General features: G+C 48.8%; 5 protein-coding genes across 5 annotated transcripts; 1 reads left to right on the top strand and 4 right to left on the bottom strand.

The window, feature by feature from the left end:
* Nucleotides 1–2,255: 2,255 nt before the first annotated feature.
* Nucleotides 2,256–4,538, bottom strand: BJ212DRAFT_1579661 (aspartic peptidase domain-containing protein; the record flags this gene model as incomplete). The annotated part of the gene is made up of 12 exons (XM_041342259.1): nt 4,470–4,538; nt 4,219–4,418; nt 3,971–4,104; nt 3,794–3,919; nt 3,463–3,729; nt 3,147–3,413; nt 3,028–3,096; nt 2,907–2,975; nt 2,579–2,847; nt 2,469–2,530; nt 2,387–2,407; nt 2,256–2,326 (listed from the first exon to the last, which is right to left on the bottom strand). The coding sequence occupies exons 3-12, from the start codon at nt 4,076–4,078 to the stop codon at nt 2,256–2,258; spliced, it is 1,329 nt and encodes a 442-aa protein (XP_041189222.1). The 5' UTR covers nt 4,079–4,104; nt 4,219–4,418; nt 4,470–4,538.
* Nucleotides 4,539–4,892: 354 nt separating this feature from the next.
* BJ212DRAFT_1589835 (tyrosine phosphatase-like protein) lies at nt 4,893–5,901 on the bottom strand. Its single transcript, XM_041342470.1, has 2 exons — nt 5,719–5,901; nt 4,893–5,658 (listed from the first exon to the last, which is right to left on the bottom strand). Exons 1-2 carry the CDS (start codon nt 5,759–5,761, stop codon nt 4,937–4,939), a joined length of 765 nt encoding a protein of 254 aa, XP_041189221.1. The 5' UTR covers nt 5,762–5,901; the 3' UTR covers nt 4,893–4,936.
* Nucleotides 5,902–6,366: 465 nt separating this feature from the next.
* Nucleotides 6,367–7,212, top strand: BJ212DRAFT_1466819 (uncharacterized protein; the record flags this gene model as incomplete). The annotated part of the gene is made up of 2 exons (XM_041338979.1): nt 6,367–6,676; nt 6,728–7,212. The coding sequence occupies exons 1-2, from the start codon at nt 6,661–6,663 to the stop codon at nt 7,210–7,212; spliced, it is 501 nt and encodes a 166-aa protein (XP_041189220.1). The 5' UTR covers nt 6,367–6,660.
* Nucleotides 7,213–12,470: 5,258 nt separating this feature from the next.
* BJ212DRAFT_1379800 (dihydrolipoamide succinyltransferase) lies at nt 12,471–14,800 on the bottom strand (the record flags this gene model as incomplete). The annotated part of the gene is given in 11 exon segments (XM_041336614.1): nt 12,471–12,559; nt 12,596–12,597; nt 12,612–12,934; nt 13,002–13,198; nt 13,250–13,302; nt 13,353–13,733; nt 13,788–13,882; nt 14,079–14,196; nt 14,250–14,415; nt 14,487–14,565; nt 14,785–14,800. 9 exon segments carry the CDS (start codon nt 14,798–14,800, stop codon nt 12,879–12,881), a joined length of 1,161 nt encoding a protein of 386 aa, XP_041189219.1. The 3' UTR covers nt 12,471–12,559; nt 12,596–12,597; nt 12,612–12,878.
* Nucleotides 14,801–17,704: 2,904 nt separating this feature from the next.
* Nucleotides 17,705–20,753, bottom strand: BJ212DRAFT_1279666 (kinase-like domain-containing protein; the record flags this gene model as incomplete). Its single annotated transcript, XM_041331513.1, has 8 exons — nt 17,705–19,006; nt 19,063–19,196; nt 19,251–19,495; nt 19,560–19,802; nt 19,856–20,115; nt 20,168–20,324; nt 20,372–20,568; nt 20,622–20,753. 8 exons carry the CDS (start codon nt 20,751–20,753, stop codon nt 17,705–17,707), a joined length of 2,670 nt encoding a protein of 889 aa, XP_041189218.1.
* Between the last annotated feature and the right edge of the window lie 94 nt (nt 20,754–20,847).

Raw genomic sequence — 20,847 nt, 5'->3', positions numbered from 1 at the left:
GCTTTACTTCAGCTTGCGCAGATGTCCGCCTTGACCTATATCCTACTCATGAATTGCTCAGGAATTCTATATTTATGGAGCAATGCAGAAAGAAGAGAGCCATCTGCTGGTATGTGATGTGCCAGTGAAGATGTCTAGGTTGTACTGCACAGATGTTAACAATGACATCTATATTTTCTTGTGGTATTCCTTCAAATGGTTGGAAACTAGATTTCTCACAGTCATCAAACAACTTGAACAGCTGACAAGTCTCATAGGCAGATATTTCATCATGGCATCTATGATAATGAAGTTTATTGATGATGGAAACAATGATTCCCATGATCGACTTCAGCTCATGATTCATGCTTGAGGCTGGGATGAAGGTTCCTGAGTTATATGACTGTGTCCTCTCCATGTGTACCAACCCTAAGTGGGCATACCCTGCACTTGTCCGTTATTGCTGCCCTTGCCCACCCACTGCCACTGCATCAGTAAAACACTTTTTTTCCCACCACCAAAAAATGGCTGGCCACAGCTTGGTCCCTTCTGTACAGAGCTGTACAGAGCCCACAGAAGCAAAGTGATTTGCTGATGTGTCACAATTTTTGAAATGTCTTGGCTCTGGCTGGGGCCAGGATGTCATGACAGTCCTAATGTAGTGAACAGTTTGTCATAGATAAGAATTGAAGAAGCAGAGCCAAGCCATATGATGAAACCCACGACCCCAGAGACTAAAAGACTCATTACCCTTCCTCACTCAGCCACCAAAGTCACTTTCACTTCTTATCAGTATGCTATGGCTTCAGGGATTTCCCCATTCAAATTTACAATTCTGGCCAGAGATCCTAGACTGGAATACCTGCAGACCAGGAGTGCTACTGCTGGACCCATGAAGACTGAGAGTGGCTGCATACCTCGGGCAGGCGAGATTGGCTATAGATGCCCCATAGCCAAGCATGGCAGTATACCCTTGCAGTATTTGTCTGTGTGACAATGGAAGGATTTTTGAGCATATTGGAAACAATCAGCGGTGTATCCTATCCTTTGCCGTCGGCTTTCGAAGTTGTCAATCCCTTCAGGAGCTAGCCCGATTTCTTGATGTTCACGAAGTTCCTGGCCTTACATAAGGTACCAGAATCCTTCCATATTTGCACTATTGGACCGTCTTTTCCCATCGGACAGCTATGACGGCCTCAGGAATGTCGACCAGCTTCTGATGCTTACAAGTGTGTGCCTGTCAAAACCGGGCCGTCCATCTCTCGCAAGCTCCGAATTCATGGGATGACAAGCTTAACCATATATTCCTATGGAATTGCCATCGCGCTCCATGGCTCGAAAGGCAGTGATGTTTGAAGGGCCTGCAGTCTTACCTCATTGTCTTCAAAAACTTGCACGGGTATGTGTATTTCCCACTATTCCACTGAACATTCCACTAAGTGATACTGCAATATTGCATTAGATTCTAGATTTCTCTTTTCTTTGGCCTGGACTTGTTAGCATGCACCTCCAGTAAAGCACTGCCAGTCATTACTTTCGACTCCGAAATGTCACACTAGACTTCGCACCCGCAAACTCACCAGATTATCTGAAACTCGTTCTAATCATATCGATATTTCCATGAATACTAGATCATTTCAAAGCGAGGTGAGGTTTACGTGTTACACGCTCTCTTTCTGCTGCGGCCGTGCACAACACGTCGGTGCATTGCATCTCGGATCATCTTCATCCTCCTTTGATTTATTATTCTCTTGGCCTCGTGGCAACACAGCAACGGAAGACAGCTCTATAGCGTCATAACAGTCAGCCTCATCAGCCCAGGTAACCTTCTCAATCCTGTACGGGTGGTGCGTCATGGTACACCCGCTCTAATTCCGTATCTCCGGCCGAGGTATGGACGATTGTGCTGTACAGCATCATGTGAACGTCTGTGGCAGCCCCTCGCGGATCTTGTTTATCTGGCCGCACCAGAAACACGCGAATTACACTTCAACATTTTTACCCTCACTGCGTCAAGTGCAGCAATCAATGCGACTTTGTAGTTCATGTCCGTAACCACTCGGATTTCAGGGGCTCAAGGTCAGTAAGTCTTCACCAGATCGTATCCTGTGAACAGCTTCCTTCTCAAGAAATTAGTATCAATACTGTGTTTCTGTCACCTTTCAAACACTCAGAAAGCTGGTGTACTCCGGAGTTCCGTCGAAGTAATAATACATATCATCTCTTCTAAACGAAGACACGCTATACGTCCATGGGTATTGATTATACAAAAAAGTTTACTGCGCATTGTTGATGCTAGGCGCGAAACCCACCCTCCCCCCGTGCGAGTAGTCAAATACCGAGTACCCTAGATAATCATAGTCATGAACGTTTCAGATCAAACGTCATGCACCAAGCCACTACTCACATGATTTCATAAACTCATTCCCTGCAGCACGCGACGTCAACAAAACATCCAAGAAAACGAACCGAATACCCAAACAACTTACCGATGATGACAATTCCTTCCATGAATGCATCGTCCAGGCCAATGATCCCGCCAATACAGTTTCTGCGCTGATTTAGGCGACGTGCATTATATGAAGACATACTGACTTACGTTGACCCATACCCATCTTGTCCGAGCTTAAAATCCTGGATACTGAGTCCGAAGTCGTGCCCGCCAAGCGAGAATGAAATCGTGGGGTTGGAGTCGCACGGAAAGGAAAAGAAGCCGGAGCTGTAGGTTTGCTGCGGGGCCAGCCCCGGGTATCTACGACTTGTCAGCGAGGTGGCGAGGGAAGTAAATAGCGAGAGACTAACATTGGCGTAGATTGAATTTGCCAAAGCCTGTGAAACATATATAAAACTAGAACCTGTGTCAATCATCTGTTCGTATGAAACGAGGTGAACCTGCGTGAACCTCTGGCTGACGAGTTGAACCTTACCGCATCGACGTCACCAGACACGTAGTTCCCTTCAACAACAGCTCCGTCAAAATGCACTGTCCAGTAGGTCTGCCGATAATAACCAGTTAGACGGGATGCTTAAAAACGCAAGAGGGGCAACCTTGGAAATAACTGAGACCCATGTCAGAGGTCCCACTGCCTTGGACATGTCGTAGCCACCCAGAGTTATCTAAAAAAATCCTCTCAGTTAAGTTATATGAAAGCTAGTGCGCAACGTACCTTCGACCCGCTCGCCTTTCCTCTCGTCAAATGTACAGAGAAGAATGGTGCTTCGACCTTTTCCTGCATGATCAGGTTCTCAAAGAACGTTGGCTTCCCTGACGTCGCAATGGAGCTGAAACTGAGCCCGAGACACCCGGAGATCGGGTCGGTATTGAAGTTACTCGACACATCAGTGACAGCACCAAAGTATTGGTTGTTGACCTTTAAGCCACCCATGCCGATCGTATCATACGCAAGAGTCCCTTCTGCATAACTGATACCGTCCTGCCCAGCAATATCAACCCGGCACCGTGATAGCGGGAGGGAGACGCACGTAATTTACATTGAACACATTCCCAGTATTCCTGTACGTTGAACTCGCAGCAGCATTGAATTGCGGGCTCGCGCAATCGTCGCAGCCCGCAGGAATCCAGAGATCTCCAGAACCCGTGTCAAAGATTACTGAGAGCTGTTGTGACTTCTTCCCAAATTCAAGTGGGCCGTGGAACGGGACATTGATGGTCCTCTGTATCTCGTCCGTCAGGGGGTCCATTGCACTCTGAGCAGCGGCATTCATCGCAGAAAAGCTCATGTTTGCCTGCTGTGATATTGTAGTTGATCCGAACAGTACAAAACCAGATAGGTCGCTCGTCGTATCGGTGAACGACTGCGTCTGACAGCGCATCGAGCCCGGGGTCTGAAAGTGCATCTGGTAGCGCCACGAGGTTCTTGCCGGTCAAAAAATTAAGAGCGTTCTGGTATTTTATTCGGAGGGCTTCTATCTCGGCCATCTAGGCATACAAGTTAGTAGTTGAGAAAGGGTTTATGAGATAGAAGCTCACCACAGGCTGGACATTGAAGACTGAGACGACGGTCGCGGTGACCAAGTCCTGCGTGTGATTGAACGCTTCAAAGGGACCCCGCACGTACATTGGGGGATAAAGCACCATGTCATACACAGGAGAGCCCAACGCACCTGCAGTGAGGAAGAGAAAGGAAAGAGATAAGTGGGAAAGCATGGCAATAGAAAAGGTAAAGGGTGAAGGAAACACGATGGGAACTGAAGGGGAAGCAAGTCTTTTAAACCCACTGGCATAGAATTCCAATCCGGACTAGCAGCGCGCTCCAGTGACATAACATAACAGGCTGAGTTGACACGCCAGGCCAGACCAAAATGCTGCATTGGAAGAAAGGGTGAGGGTAACATCATATTTGATTGATGCCAGACATTGAGCAGGTGATACCCATCAATGAGTTGGCCAGATCAGACACGACAGGTAATATGCCACTGCTGCAGAATTGAACAGTGCGCTTCAGTGACATAACAACCTGAACTGACCCTCCAGCCAGATCAAAATGCAAAAAAGGTAAAGATGACACCTACATTTGACTGGAGCCGGATATCCACTGCTGCTGCCGACTCGTTACCCAGAACTTTAAGCTAACTTTGATAAAACCGACTCACTTTGCTTACAGAATTCTCTGTGTACCTGTATGTCTGCACGTGCGACGCAGCATATGCAACTCACCCTAGATCGAAGATAGCCAAGATGAATGGCACATATTGAGTTGCACTACACAAGTGGTGGAGGGCGATTCTAGGCGTGATAATATCGTAAGGTAAATGGTCTAGGGTATTGCGAATCGTCAGCAGCATTTGTATTCATGGCACCTCTCACTCCGCCTTAGGCCTGTCTTTGGGCTTGGCTCCCAACTTCTGGCCCTTACCGACGCCAAGCACCTTGCGGCGCATGCGCATCATATGCGAATACATGACCCACAGCCCTGCGAGAACCGAGAGTCAGCGATCAAATGCAAAATAGCATGCAGAACTCACCAGGCGCCCAAATCGCCACCAAACTTGCCTTGACCCAGTCCTCAGTGCTCCACACTGCCCACTTACCGCCGCTCCACTCTGGAATGGTGCTCAACATGACCAGGGCCTCACTTCCTGCGCCGATGGGGTACAGGACATAAAATGTGGAATAGCGTATCCATGTCAGCCACGCAGGCACGCCGCAACCTGCAAGTGAGAGCGCGTAGTATGCGTAGCGTGGCACTTCGGTCAGAGCCCAGGCAAGAATCATAGTGGTATAGACCGGGCTCGAGTGGGTATGGGGAAAGCGCTCGACGATTCCCCAGACAAGGATGAGACGCGAGGAGACCTGGACTACAGTTGTCAGGAGCGGGAGACGCACAAACCCAAGGAGGACATGCAAAATTTCAAGGGCAGCGAGGGACTGCACAGGTGCAAGGGCAGAGAACGTGGATTTGTATGTTGCAGGGAAAAATGGATGTAAAAAATATGCGAGAGCGGTGGAGAAATGGTTTGTTGTTTCAGGCTGTGGTGTTAAAGATGCTACGATTGAGGTCGGCACGTATGAAACAAGTGGTCTGAAGAAGTCGTATGCTGAACTTGAAGCACGTTGACCTTTGAATACGGCAAGAGCGAGGTAAATGACATAGGTCCATCCTGCCGTAGATAATGCATTGAACGCAATTAAATAGAATCGCACAGCGAGAGAGGGTCCTGTAAACCATATCCACGAGGTCAACTTGTAAGTTTCAAGTTTATTGTTGTGTTATTTACCTCGTGAGCGAGCACTTGGCAATTTGTGGTCCTTACTTGGCATTTTGGATCCTGGTCGTTGGATTGGCAGGCTTGTCGTAGGGACTTGATAGGTAATACACCTACGATACGAGCCGGTAGAGATGATGGTTGTCCTTTTAGGTTTGTTAAATATGTTCGAACTCTAGTTGTGCCACTATTGCCCAAGCCTTTGGCACGTGACTCCCTATATTGATCCTCTTGCCAACTCGGACTCTGCACAATTGATCATAGAACTTGAACGTTTGAACCTCACGAGTGTCAGCGCACTCGTGAACTTTTGATGAATACTTGATGTAACTTGGGTTTTCTTTGTGCAAGCTCCGTGACCAAGTACTTGTGGTCAACAACATTGACAAGCGAATATGATAGGGAATCAACAAGCAAAGGCACATAGTAGTTCTTTGACTTTCTGCGGGCATTTTAGTCTCCCGTTTGTTCGATAGAAGTCACAACACTAATGCAATTGATCACTACAGAAATCTAGGGGATCACACAATGGCACACATCTCCTATAGTTCACTTCCGACCCCAAGCACCGCTGATGTGGTTCTGTCTGGCTGTGCACTGGCAGTGTGGCCACACAGCAGCCTCGTATCTTCCTGTGCAAGCACTGGACGATGAGCGCCTACTCCTTCAACTGTATTCCACAACCATCCAGTGAGCTTTCCATAGCAAAATATATTGAAACATACATCTGTCCATCTCATTGTCATTGCACCTTGCACTTTCCATCAATCGACACTGGACAGCTTGATCATTCCACAACCTAAGTCTTGTCACAACTTACAAGTTTTGATTCAAATTCTTGTATGTTGTCCCTCCAGATAATTACAATCCAGATTATTTCTAAATGCACCCTTGAACCTAGCTGGTACTTTCAGTTGGTTCATTGCATCTTGCTGCATATCACAACTTTCATCAATGAGCGATGATCAATGTCAGTACTTCCATCTCTTATCTCTTGCATACTCTCCAACCTCTTTGCCAGTTCTTGAAGGAACTTGGGCGAGGCTGGCCCAGGTCATTGTCAAGGGTGCTCAATATAACTCCCACAAATGTCAGCCCCACCTGAAATGTTTGGATGGGACCTGGGTTGATCTCCTCAAATACATCCATGAATCACTGGACAACCCAAAGAAGAATCAACTCATTTGGCTGCATGGCACAGCTGGTATCAGAAAGTCTGCCGTTGCATTTACAGTTGCTGAAAAGATGAGAGGTCTAAAAGTGACAGAAGAGATGAAGGTTGAAAAGTGGCTAGTGGGAACATTCTTTTTCTCATGCAAGCACACAAACCACTGCACAGCTGGATGTTTCTTTGCAACACTTGTTTATCAGCTTGGCACCAATTTTCCAAGTATCCAGCAGGATGTGAACAGAGTGATTTGCAGCAATCCTGCTCTACTAGACCCTGACATGCCTCTCTGTGACCAAATGGAAGCTCTCTTTCTCCAACCTCTCCAGAAACTTTGATTCAGATTATGTGGATGTCCTCCATTGTCATTTGTTGTCGATGTGCTTGATGAATGCATGTCTGAACCTGAGCTTACTGATCTCATCCTTTCCCTTGCACAGGCTCTTCATGAGCCTGATCTGCCTGTGACCCACATCCTGCTCATGAGTTGCTCGGAATTGCATATCTGTAAAGCCTTCCAGAACAAAGAGGTGCGCCTGCTGGTGTGCGAGATACCAGTGAAAACTTCTGGGGAGGGTGTTGCTACCATCATCTTGCTAGATGGTGCCAATGTCAACAATGACATCTATATATATATGCAACATTCCTTCGGGGAGCTGCAATGCTGCCATCCCGATTTCCCACAGCCATCAGTGGGTGACCTTGTGAAGCTGACAAGCTGAGCTGGCAGACGTTTCATCGTGGCATCTATGATGATGAAGTTTATTGTTGATGATGGATACAAGGATCCACACGATCGGTTACAGCTGATGCTCGAATTGATGAGCAAGCTGCTAGCAGGAATGGAGGTGTACAAGTTATATGATGGTATCCTCTCTACATGTGCCGATCCTAAGCAGGCATACCTTCACTTGTCCATTGTCACCACACTTGTGGACCCTCTGCCACTATCACAAATCTTGGAACTTCTTGGCCCTGGTCAGGGCTGTGATGCCGAGATGATGCTAGTGCAGCTACAGTCTGTCATGGATATTCCTTCCGACATCAGTCTTCCTGTGAATATCTATCACTCATCTGTTCACAACTATGTCTCCAACCCCTCAAACTGCAGCCTCCTTCAAGTACGTGGACATGATATGCCATCACCCCACACCCTACTCGCCAGTTCCTCTCTCCACTTGATGAACATGATTCCAAAAAGCACGGCTCTCTTGGATGCAATCTCAGAACTGGAGAAGCACAGCAAAGCTATGCAACCTGAGGACCCCCATATGTTAAAAAACTCATTAGCATTCCCTGTTCAGCTGCCAGAGCCACTGTTGTCTGTCATCTGTATGCTGTGGCTTCGGGGAGATCACACTTCAGATTTACAATCTTGGCTGGGGACTGTGGACAGGTTTTCCTGGCTGCAGACCCAGGCAGCATGAGACTGGCTGCAGACTCAGGCAGCATGAGACTGGCTGCAGACCCAAGCAGCACAAGACTGGGTGCAGACCGGGACAGGTCAAGACTGGGTGGAGACCGAGGCAGGTTGAAGGTGGCTACAGACTCAGGCAGCACAAGACTGGGTGGAGACCAAGGCAGGTTGAAGGTGGCTACAGACCCAGGCAGTGCAAGACTGGCTGCAGACTGGGGCAGGTCAAGACTGGGTGGAGACCCAGGCAGGACAAGACTGGCTGCAGACCAAGCCAGAATGAGACTGGCTGCAGACAGAGGCAGGACGAGACTGGCTGCAGACCCAGGCAGGATGAAGGTGGCTGCAGACCTGGGTAGGACAAGACTGGCTGCAGACAGAGGCAGAATGAGGCTGGGTGCAGAGAGAGGCAGAACCAGACTGGCTGCAGACCAAGGCAGAACCAGACTGGCTGCAGACCCAAGCAGGACCAGACTGAGTGCAGACCCAGGCAGCATGAGAGTGGCTGCAGACCTGGTTCAGATGAAACCTGTTGCAGACCCAGGCAGCACAAGACTGGCTGCAGACACAGGCAGGTCGAAACTGGGTGGTGTCATATCCACATATCCGGATCTCAGATCTGACCCTTATCTCATCTCAGATCCACATCTTATCTCCAATCCTATCCACATCTTATCTCCCTCCAACATCTTGTCATTCAACCTGTCCACTCATCCGGTCTGGTCCACAACTCATCTGAATCCACAACCAGCGCTTGTCTCATTTTGGTAACCCCCTAACTCCAGTATTTTGGTTATCTGTATATCTGTCCTGCTCCCTTATCCACTACCTATGTTTCATTTCCGTTTCATGATTTGTGATCCGTTTCTACTTACCAATAGACTATCCACATGCTTTGTACATAGCCTCAGACTCTGCTGATTGATCATTCCATTAGATACCTATAGTATATAACCTCCTGTAACTTTCTGTAGTACCTCAGTTCGAATATCATCTTAGTTCTACTCATTCCTGTCCTCCAAACTTGAGTTACCTCTACTCTTGTCACCCTCCAAGACTTAGGATTGATTCCTATAGTCTATCTGTATCCACCTCTGTCTCTGACAGTCCATTACTGTTAGTTTCTAGTCTGGACTTGTCTGGATTAGCCCTACGATACTTATCCTTCATCCAGAAGTCATCCAGATCCATTACACTACTCATCCGACCTTCCAGATGTGTTAGTCTTGCCTTCCTGAGATAAGGGGCAATACTTGGGTAAGGGGCACAGCACACAAGCTGAGGCCGAAGCCCTTCGGATCCAGTTACCCTTTGAGTACGACCTTAACAGGTGGAGACCAAGGCAGGACAAGACTGGCTGCAGACCCAGGCAGCACAAGAGTGGCTGTGGACCCTGGCAGCACAAGACTGGCTGCAGACCCCATGCGGGTGCGACTGGTTGCAGACTCTCCATGGTCAAGCATGGCAGTCCACTCCTGCAGCCTCCATCTGGGTGACAATGGAAGAGTTCTCGAGGACATTGGAAGCGATGAAGGAGTATGTCACATCCCACAATCTGGACCCACGTTCCATCATATTCCCACGCCTTCTGAGCCTACATCCAGACCCCACTTCATATCCAACTCATTCCCAGATCCCCTTCTGCTGTGTGCTCCACACTTTAGCAGGATCAACTACACTCCGGATTTACCCCTGAGCTCTGGACCTCTGGATCCTCACTGCTAGCCTGATCTGTATAACCCTATCCTGTCCACCCTATGTGCACTCCATCCAGCAAGACATCTGGACTTCACCTCATCTCGGATCCTGGACTATATCCACCTTCTCGTATTCTGGTCCTGTATCCACCTTGTCTTCCAGATCCCCAGATCTCTGGACCTCTGGATATTAACTCCGGACCTATTCCCACCCTCTGTCCAATATCCTGCGCCTATCCCCATTTAGGCATTCTCTGCCTTCTGGCTTTCAGTTACCTCTTCTTCCATCTTGCTTATTGATCCTTGTATGAGTCCTCATCTCCAAGTTCATTTACTTATGTTCCAACTTACTTACTAATGTGTTTCCACATGCTTGTACATAGCCTTGCTCCTTTGCTTACTGATCCCCTCAGATATTGTTCAGTATATAACCCCTGTAGATACTCCTGTAGTTCCTCAGTTTGAATATCAACTTGGACTTGCCCAATCCTCTCTCAGACTTTGGTCCACCTAAGTCTGTCCTACCCATCAGGCCTAGGGATTGATTCCCTAGGCTGGAGCTCTGCCTTTCTGGCACTTACTTTCTTTCCAGACTTAGGTCCAATCCCTGTCTCTCCAACTCTACCTTAGGGTAGTCTACCTCTGTTTGTTTCTACATCAGACTTCATCCGATGTAGCCCCTATTCCTTCTGGACCTCTGGACCTCCTGTCCCTTGTACCTCCAGGCATCCTGTCCTTTGGATGTTCCGCCCTCCGTACCTTTGGATGTTCCATCCTCCTAACCCTTGGACATCCTATCCTCCTGTCCTTTGGACATCCTGCCCTCTGTACCTTCGGACATTCTGTCCTTTGTACCTCTGGACATCCTATCCTTTGTACCTCTGGACATCCTGTCCTCCATCATCCTGTCCTCCTGTCCTCCTGTCCTCCTGTCCTCCTGTCCTCCTGTCCTCCTGTCCTCCTGTCCTCCTGTCCTCCTGTCCTCCTGTCCTCCTGTCCTCCTGTCCTCCTGTCCTCCTGTCCTCCTGTCCTCCTGTCCTCCTGTCCTCCTGTCCTCCAGACCTTCAGACCTCCTATCCTTCCATCCTGTTTCCTGTAGAAGTATTACCTTGCAGTGGGAACTCTCCTGAGCACTTCCTGCATTCCTCCGGAACTCTCCTGCGCTCCTCTGGACGTTTCCCATGCTCCTCCGGAAGTCCTCTAGTGCTCTCCAGCAGAGTAGCCAGCCTCCAGAAGTCCTCCAGACTTTGTCGGACCATCATTGGACCTCATACGAAATGAAGGGCACATACTCGGGTAAGGGGCACAGCATACGAGCTGAGGCCAAGCCCCTCTGAGTCAGTCTCTCTCCCCCTTGAGCAACATGGTTCTTAACAGAGTATATCATTATCAGCAATGTGCCTTTACTGCCAGCGTTTCAAGTGATCCAGCAGTTCAAGACCTTACCAGATTTCTTGATGTTTCCAGTCTTCCTGGCATTAAGATGCCAGACTTCTGCATTACCAGAAAGCCTTCTTCTACCAGACAGGGAGGTAATCCATGCTCTGAATGCCTTCAAGAGTTTCACAAATGAAGCACTGGAACACGGTCAAACAGCTCCTGACGCTCTCAAGTATGCCTGTCACAACTGGGCCATACATCTTTCACATGCTCCCCATCCATGGGATGACACACTCAATCACATATTCCAGGCTTTTTGGAATGATCATATTGTATCCTGGCTGGAAATGGAGTGGTGTTTGAAGGGTCTGCTGCCTTGCCTCAGCATTTTATCCAAAGGGCAGAAACTTGCAAAGGTATGTATTTTTCTGATCATTCTCGATCCACCTACTTGACAATTGTAATTATCTCTCCTGCTCAGTTTGAACCCGTTAACGCGCAGCCTAGTCAAGGGCTGTCGGCCGTCGATCCTGATTTCCACCACTCTCTGACGAATCGAGAGGCTCGGACTAAGAACGGGAATGGGACCCAGTCTTGGATTGAAAGGCTACAATCGCTATGGACCATACCTAGGAACGTGAACAGGACTTAGTAGGGCAATAGTCAGGAAAATGTATGTAGAACTGTGAATAAGAGGACTTACCTTAGTTTTGTATCAAAAGACAGGGAGAGTATTCGACGGGGAGAGGAATTAATACGCTGATCGAGACTCGGGAGCATCAAAGACGTATGTAAAAGACAAGGATGAGAGTGACATCGAGAGTCGTATCTTGACACTCGATAAGGGAAACTTCGGCACCCACGTCTACCTCTGGATGTCGACCAGAGAGGGCTCTAGCAGCTATGCTTCTCACAGAAGAGCTTGTCGTCATCTCACATGCGAGGCCTATTCCTAACCCTCGCCTATCAACCCAACGAGGCTCCTCCCTCTACTTCCCCTCTTGCACCACCCTTACCACCCGTCCCTTCTCCGAGGCCCAACACTACTGTATTACATATTGGCACATCCAGGAAGCGCATGTTGGATGAATTTCTGATCAACAGTGATAGCCAGCTCGAATCGGACACCCCTAGCCCATCAAAACTACACCTGCCGCTCAAATTTAGGCCGAACAGAACTGTCTGAGACTGGGATAGTGAGTCTGTCACCCACACATTAGACTCGGAGCTCAATGATTTAACTTAGGTTTGCTTCATGCAAGCTCCGTGATCAAGTATTTGCTGTGTTATGGTTAACAACGTTGACAATAAATACAAGCGAATATAACAGTGTAGGGGAATCAATAAACAAAGGCACATAACTCGTTAAGTTTCTGCGAATTATCAGAGCCTCATCCGGAGGCTGGAATATTAGTGATCCCTTGTGGACGAAGGAGTCCAATTATGGCCTGGTGTTCAATGTAGTACATCACGGATGGAATAAATAAGAACATGAAATAATCGCCAAGGAAGCTCAGCTCGATGCAAGAAGCATTTTCCGAGGGTCCTCGATGTAGTCGCGGACCTTCACTACAAACGGCGCGTCAACGCGTTAGATAACGGTCACGTGAGATAGAATGATGGAGAAAGTACGAACCTAGGAAGGTGACTGCCTCCCGGCCATCGAGTAGTCTGTGGTCATAAGTGAGGGCGACGACCATGATGGGGCGGATGACGATCTGGCCGTTTACAACGACAGGTTTGTCCTTGATTGCGTGCATGCCGAGCACAGCAGACTGTGGTAGGTTGATGATGGGCGTTCCGTACAATGAGCCAAACACACCACCATTGGAACTAAGCGCACGAAATTAGTATTGGTTTGTATTGAGAATCAAAGAAGCTCACATGGTGAAGGTGCCTCCTGCCATGTCCTCGAGACTCAATTTACCATCCCTAGCCTGAAGACAATAGGTAAGCTCCAGGAGAATGCAATCTATACAGTGCTTGCCTTGTTTCCGAGAGCAGCAATCTCCTTCTCGATCTCAACAAAGCCCATGTCCTCAACATTCCTCACTACTGGGGTAACCAAGCCCTTGGGTGTCGCGACAGCGACGCTCAGGTCAACGAAATCATGGTAGACAATCTCGTCACCCTCGATGGATGCATTTGCAGCAGGAATCTCCTTCAGTGCCAGAGTACACGCACGAGCGAACGCGCTCATGAAGCCGAGCTTGACGTCATGTTCTTTGAGCACTTCGTCTTTGTACTTCTTCCGCATCTCCATGAGAGAGGACATGTCAATCTCATTGAAAGTCGTGAGCGAAGCGGCAGCGTTTTGCGATTCCTTCAAACGCTCGGCAATGCGCAGGCGCATACGGTTCATCTTAACCTAAAGGACGAGGCGCGTCAACACTACCAAAACAGGCATAGTAATGTTGCATACTCTTGTCTCGCCCCGATTGCCGGGGGTCTTTGAGGCAGGAGGGGGTGCTTTAGACTTGTCCTCTTTTGGCTTTGAATCCTGCTTCTTCACCTCCTCTTGGACTCTTTGGGCCCTTCTGGAGGGCTCTGCTTGTCAGCAGCTAATGGTGCGCGTGGCTCTGGTGTCTGCTTGTCCAGTTGCTGGTCCCTAGGTTCTTCAGGATCTGTCTTCTGCTCCTCAGGAGCAGCAGATGCTAGAGCCATGTGAAAATGTAATGTGAAAGAGCGTGTCATGAAGTTACACGAGGCTTACCACCGCCTTCGCCAGGTTTAATTATGAAGAGGTCCTGGCCAACGCTGACAGTGTCTTCCTCCTTTGCAAGCAACTCTACAATCCTCCCTGCTGCAGGCGCATTGACACTGACGTCAATCTGGTGTGAGGGAGGATTAGTGTTTTCAGAGGCGCTCATAAGCTGATACCCACCTTATCCGTCTCAATGGTTGCAACCTCCTCATCAGCCTCGACGGTGTCCCCAACCTGTTTTGACCATGATCGGAGTGTACCCTCGGAGATGGACTCGGCCATCTGTGGGACCTTTACGGTCTTGGAATGGAACTGTGCACGTCTGATATGTGTGTCGGCGACTTTCCTGTACATACAAGAAAGCGGCCGTTCGTCAACGATGTCGCCAACAGAAAAAAAAACCCAGAGAACACGCACCATCCTTTCGATAATGATACAGCAGTGTATTGAGCACCTCTGCTAGCAAAAAATGCACGACTGCGAGCAGCAGCGATAACTCGTTTCGATAGCATTTCTATGAGTCAAGTGACACTAGAAAATACTTAAATAATGAAGGCAGACAACACTTCTACACTGTGCTGGACGATGAATACGGAACAAATTGGGTAGACACGGCTGGTGATGATAATAATACGTGACAGGTCGCTTACTATATGTAGGTTGCCATGAACCTGGCAGACCAATAGTGGACACAGCTTCACGGTAGTTCATGCACACTGCACATGGTCCATGCAAGCAGCCGCACCACCTATTGTCAAGCGTCTAACATTGACCCAACGAGTCGAAGGGTGGAAGTTCTTAATCTAGTAGGTGCTCATGACATCTTCGAAGTCGTGTCCTTCGCGAGAGAAGAAATTCTACATTTACTACAGCTGGTCACCAATAACCATAAGTTAGTATAGGTACGGGCGCCGCCGTGGTCATTCGGTCAATAGATATGGTCATCTTTCATTACGGCAAGGAGTTCTGGTTCTACAACTTCTGGGTTTACTACTAGGTCGGTTCTCGTAGTAATGATACCAATCGATGCTGACGTGTCGATAGCCAAAGCTTAGCGCTCAGGGGGAGTCAGCGACCCGTGCAAGGCTGCTTGAAACTCCACAGCTCTATCGTATACACGTCAAGGAGTCTGTTGAATAGTTTTCAGTATCGAAAACCTGACCACCACTTGTTTTGATCCAATCAGGCAGCCATAATTAGTAATGACTTCGTGCACACCAGGACGATTGAAGAGTGATCGTGCAGACGCTTCCGTTAAGTTATATCTCATGATTCTGAATGTGTTGAATGATTTCTCATCACAGGGATATATCTTGCATCGTGGACACTTTCGTCCCAGTCAACCTCATAGTATACGGATGACGGTTTCAGATCAACTCTCCTCAACTGGGGGTTGAGTATAACAAATCAAGAAGCTGCGATCGATCGATCAAGGCTGCTGCCACTCCTGCATACGCTGGTCCGTCCAACGGACAACACAGTTACGTTCAATTCAGAATTTCATCCGGGGGACAGCGAGCACAAGCAAAAATCAATGCTGTTGCGGGATCTGGGCATATGCCAATTTTGCCTGTCACCTAGCTTATGGCTTTGTACAAAGGGCAGTCTCGGGATCTGAGGAATACGTCTCATCCAACCACTTTATGCCCGAACTTGTCTTGACTTCGCTCGTAACTACCCTGATCTTGGCGAATACACTCCCCTACTCTAATATGAAGGAGCGGCCTTTATTCAATAGGTCTGACCATATAGGGGAGACTACTTGATTCACATTCAGATTGGTCTCCGTTGATAAGTACACGGACTCGCCGCCAATGTCCGGTTTAGTCCCGTTCTTCAGCAAAATCCATGAACGTTGATCGCATCTTCAGTACTACGTTTGAACCCTCGAACTCGAACTTATCCAGGGTTCGTAGATAAAATGAATACGCGGGTCAGCGGTGGGATCTGGTTGGATACAGAACAACAGAATGCATAATAAATTATCCAAGGGCGTCCTGGCAGCATCATAGCGAAGGCAGCGGCATTGAATAAGAAGTTGATGACAGAATATTCATCCATGCGGCGGTTAATTAAACTGTCCAAGACAATGCCATTGTACAAGATGATCTGTCAGGAGGTTGTCAGAACCCAGCATTAAGGCCAGGGCGAAACAGAAGGACCGGCAGCCGGTGACGTCGTCGCGCTGGCAGATTTTCATAAGTCGTCAGAAGCCCCATTCTAGCAGGATGCCGAACACCACAAACTGTTGGCAAGATGATCATGTGGTATTGACTAAATCGTATATCTTATAGAGCCAGAGTAGAAGGACTGATCTTCAATTGCACAGTCATAATTCATCAAGAAGTGCGTTGCAATATAGAGGACTAGAGATACGCAGCGTTGTATGCTGCTCTGTTGTTGGGACCACTCTGCACGGGAAGATGTCGGAGATGAGCAGGACGTGCCATGTTTGCTACGAATAACTGCCGCGGTCGTATCAAGCACGCGGCAATAGCAATAGATTACATATATCTAGCCATTTATCGCGCCCTTCCATGGATGCGCTGGAAGAACAGGAAGATAAATGAGTGTAAGGCATAGATTGCGCAGCAGAAAGTTCACCTTGTTGTCTTTGCATGTCATTTAACCTAAACGACTGCCTCCGCACACTTTCTGTGCGGCTTCATTGAAGACGGTATAAAAGATTGTAGTGCAACCAAAGTGCAACTAAGACACTTGGAGGGAAGCTTGGAAAGATGAAATAGTCCCCGTCCATAAGCGCATGACCTCTGAAACCAGTCGGCCCTGAGTGGCGCAAACTAGAAGGAAGAAATAGGGAGTCTAGTCTCGCCCACGGTACCACCGAGCTGCAAATTAAATCTTCACCGTTTCAAGTAGCATCACTGACGTCACGGCTGGCCTTTTACAAAGCCTTTATAGAATTATTCAATCTTGACGAGGTAACCAGACAAGACGCAGAATGCGCTCAAAACATATTGGCACCCGTACAGTGCACACGAGGTACATTTGCGGTTTCAGGGATCACTTTCACTCGCGAAGATAGATAACCTGCATCCACATCACTGGAGAAACATGGTAAGCGCATACAACACCGAGGACTTGGTGGACTTACTTATCCGGCTGCCGAAGCAGGAGGTGACACTAGTATAGGGTTCAAACTTCAAAAGAGCGTTAATATTGCTAGCGATAGCGTAGCGAGGGACATGATCTAGGAACCGTCAATCAAAACCTTCCAAACCACGGCATAGTCCATGAATACCAAATTTTCTGCTGCCTTCTGTGGCAAACTCAATTTGTTATCAGCGGGCCCCACTGAGAAGCTTCGTATTTCGAGTTCCTTGATGGATATGACGAACTGTACGTGTTGTACTGGAGTGTAGCATGTCACATCCATCGGAGGCTTTGCGTAACGTTGCCAAACCAGTGGCCAAAAAAATGATAAATGCCCTGAATATTGGATAATGCGAGACAGAAACACATAGAAGATGTCTTGGTAAATGGGGCAGAGTTGCAAGAATGCCTGAGAAAAAAAACACAAAAATTGGTTGGAAGCACATCGTACTAGCACCGGTCGAAATTGAGTGGAAGCCATTGCACAGAAAGAAGAGGAGGATCACATTATTAACCAACATTTATCGCGACCAAATATCCATCCCGCTCAGTCTTCTCGCCTCCTTTGGCTGTTGCGATGCGTCACTCGCATTGAACGGGTTTCGTTGAGCTGCCTGCGGCGGAGCTTGCACGGCCGAAGCCACACTTGGCCCATAGAATGATTGTGGACCCGGTTGCGACGTCTGAGTAGCTTGTCTTGAGGATGACATACCAGGTCCCTGAGCCGCACCACCTCCACCATAAGACTGATATTGCTCGGGTTGCATCGGAACATAAAGCGCCCCGATATCTGTCCGCTGAGTCAGCGGGTCGAAAGGTGGATTCGGAGCCTGCTGTTGTGAAGGGAATGCTGCGGGGTACCGCGCGCCGGTACCAGCCGCGTTCCCTGCATACGCCTGCGTCGGGCTAGTCACCATAGCGTTGGGATTGTACCCGCTCGCGCCCGTATCGCTGCGAGCAGCAGTCCGGACATTCGACATGACAGCCTCCCTTCGATCGTCGTCCACTATAATCGTGGGCTGGTATGAGTGCGATAGCTTGGAAGGGGGCGGCGGGTAACGGGTGGATACACCCCACCCGGACATGCCGTTTGCAGCAGCAAGCTCAGCCTGTTGTTGCAGATATTCGAGCTGGGGGTACGGCTGCGCCGCGCTCGGCTTTCCCGCTTGCCGCCTTTCCCATTCACGCATAGCATCATCCCGGTTGAGCACAGGTGTCAGTGCGTTTCGTCCGGCTATCACATCTTGGTTCATATGCTGCAGCCGCGCCAGCGCAGGAGGAATCATGTCGTTATGGTTGATAGTATTGGCCCGTGCACGCGCATGGGGTGGGGGGTAGTGTGAGGCAGCGGGTGGGTTGGGGTTGAGCATCCCAGTCACGCTGATTCCTGTCCCCTGAGAGTAGCTAGCGCCAGAAGGGTTGAGCCCACTAAGCTGTCCAGGCTGGGACGACGAGAAGGTATGCTGCTGCTGCTGCGGCTGTTGAGCCGGGAATGACGACGGGGCCGATGCATCCTGTGGTGGCTGGTAGGACAATGGCGGGGGAGGAGGTTGCTGCTGAGGCTGCTGTGTCTGAGAAGCAGGCTGCTGCTGCTGCGTGATGTACGGGTTGCGGAAAACATTGTTGGCCGCCTGAGATGCGGCTTGCGCCTGCGCAGTGTAAGCTTGATGTTGAGCAAGCTGCTGGTTGTATGAGGCCGCATCCTGGAATGCTCTGGTGCCTTTCGGCTGCTGGGGAACAAGACCGCCGTACGGCCGCTTCGGGTCTGCATTGCCTGACGCGGACGACAACTGTGTAATCTGGGTAGTGGTGTGTCCATTGGGCTGTAATCATCTGTCAGTAAAAATTTTCAAGAAGATCGGTGGACAAGATAACGAACTTGGAAAGGCTTAGTGAACTTTTCACCGGTGATAAAAGGGTGCATCCTAGCCTGCTGGGGTGACCATCGTTCTATAGGGTTCAGGTTGAGTAGACCCTGGCAGAAGTCGATGAACGACGCTCGATTATTTAATTCTGAAAGACCACGTGAGAACGAGTCAGGCAAATGCCGAGAACACTTAATCTTACCTTTTTCCACTTCGTGCCCCTGCCGAGACGATGACTTGAACGTCGGCATCGGCGCAGTGTTGACGATCTCTGGAAGCGTGTTCGCCTTGAAGTAATGCTTCCCCGGCTGTTCCTTGGTGTTGTGCTCACGGGAGTACTGCTCCAAGGTTTTGAGGCGGTACTTCTTCTGGCCATACACATCTACGTAGGAGTCAAAAAACTGCTTCGTCTGCTTTCCTATGTCCAGCATGTATGTTGGAGGCATCCTGTGATCAAAGACTAGCGTATCAATAGATGTTGGTAACCCAACCAGTGAGACGAGATACGCACCCAAGCATTTCGACGATCCGGGTAATCTGATTATACTCGCTTGTCCCAGGAAAGAGCGGTAGCCCCAAGAAGAGTTCCACAGCAATGCAACCCAACGACCACATGTCAATCGAAGATGTGTAAGGAATTCCGAGGATGACTTCTGGCGACCGATAAAATCGCGACTGAATATACGTGTACACCGTCTGTCGTTCATGGCACGCTGATCCAAAATCAATAACCTTAATTTGGGGCGATTGGAGGCTGGTAAAGGTATTGAGTATGGGGAATGTGTAGGAAAAGAAATGAGAAATTACGATTTGAGTAGGATGTTTTCTGGTTTCAGGTCACAGTGGATCAAGCGTGCATCCTTGAGCACAGTCAAAGCATCTAATAGCTGAGCAGTAAACACTTTCACAAGTTGCGTGCTCAGTCCTTGGAATTGGTTTTGCTTGATCAGCTCATAGAGGTTAGATGAGAGGAGCTCAAATACAAGGCATAAATGATTTCGATGAATGAACGAGTCACGAAGTCGCAATATATGATGCTCATCGTGTGGATCGCACGAACTGTTGAGCTACAGGGACCAATGTAAACATCAGTTCGTCATTATTCGTAGAGAAACGCACCAGTTCCAGGATCGTGACTTCCATCATACTCTGGTTGAAGTATGCAGGCTTATTTTTCACCACTTTTACTGCCACGATCTCGTGGGTCTTCATGTTCTGACATTTCACCACCTGACCAAAGGTTCCTTGACCAAGAATATCCAGAATGAGATATCGACTGTGAACAGTTCAGTATACCGCTGAGGGCATGTAACATTGACGCACTTGTGACCATCCTCGTTTCCCAGCCAATCATTGACGTAGAGAATATAATCGTAATCCTCGTTGTCGTAACCTTCGTTGTGGGCCGGCTTACTCGGCTTGGTGAGCACCCTCCGAGGATTGTGCGCAGATTCATATCTGAACTGCGGGTTGCAGATATGATACGTCTCGAGGATGTTGGTAGTCAATTGCCTCAATGGCTATGTCACTTGATGTCAGAGCTCGACCGCGATCAAATTGAAACCACACGCACCGATAAAAATACCCCGTTGGCATCCATTCGTCTACCCGAAGGCTGAGGATTTACGTAAGGTCTGAGATCGCGTGTATCACGGATTCTTCTGAAACCAGAAGCTCGGCGTCGATGCGGCTGATCAACGACCATGGGCTGGTCTTGGTAGTACTGATTGGCCGGACTTTGCGGGTGAGTAAATGAGAGAGGGGTATTTGGGGTGGAGATGGAACTTTTGATAGGTGCT

This window comes from Suillus subaureus (genome assembly GCF_016647635.1).
Source record: "Suillus subaureus strain MN1 chromosome Unknown BJ212scaffold_34, whole genome shotgun sequence".
Classification (NCBI taxonomy): domain Eukaryota; kingdom Fungi; phylum Basidiomycota; class Agaricomycetes; order Boletales; family Suillaceae; genus Suillus; species Suillus subaureus.
The sequence above is the reverse complement of the archived record's forward strand: the minus strand, read 5'-3'. Positions and strand labels throughout refer to the sequence as shown.

Coding starts and splice junctions, on each gene's coding strand:
- BJ212DRAFT_1589835 (XM_041342470.1), bottom strand. CDS start 5,761: ATGCCAAGTAAGGACCACAAATTGCCAAGTGCTCGCTCACGAG. Junction 5,659..5,718: donor GCCAAGTGCTCGCTCACGAG/GTAAATAACACA, acceptor TATGGTTTACAG/GACCCTCTCTCGCTGTGCGA.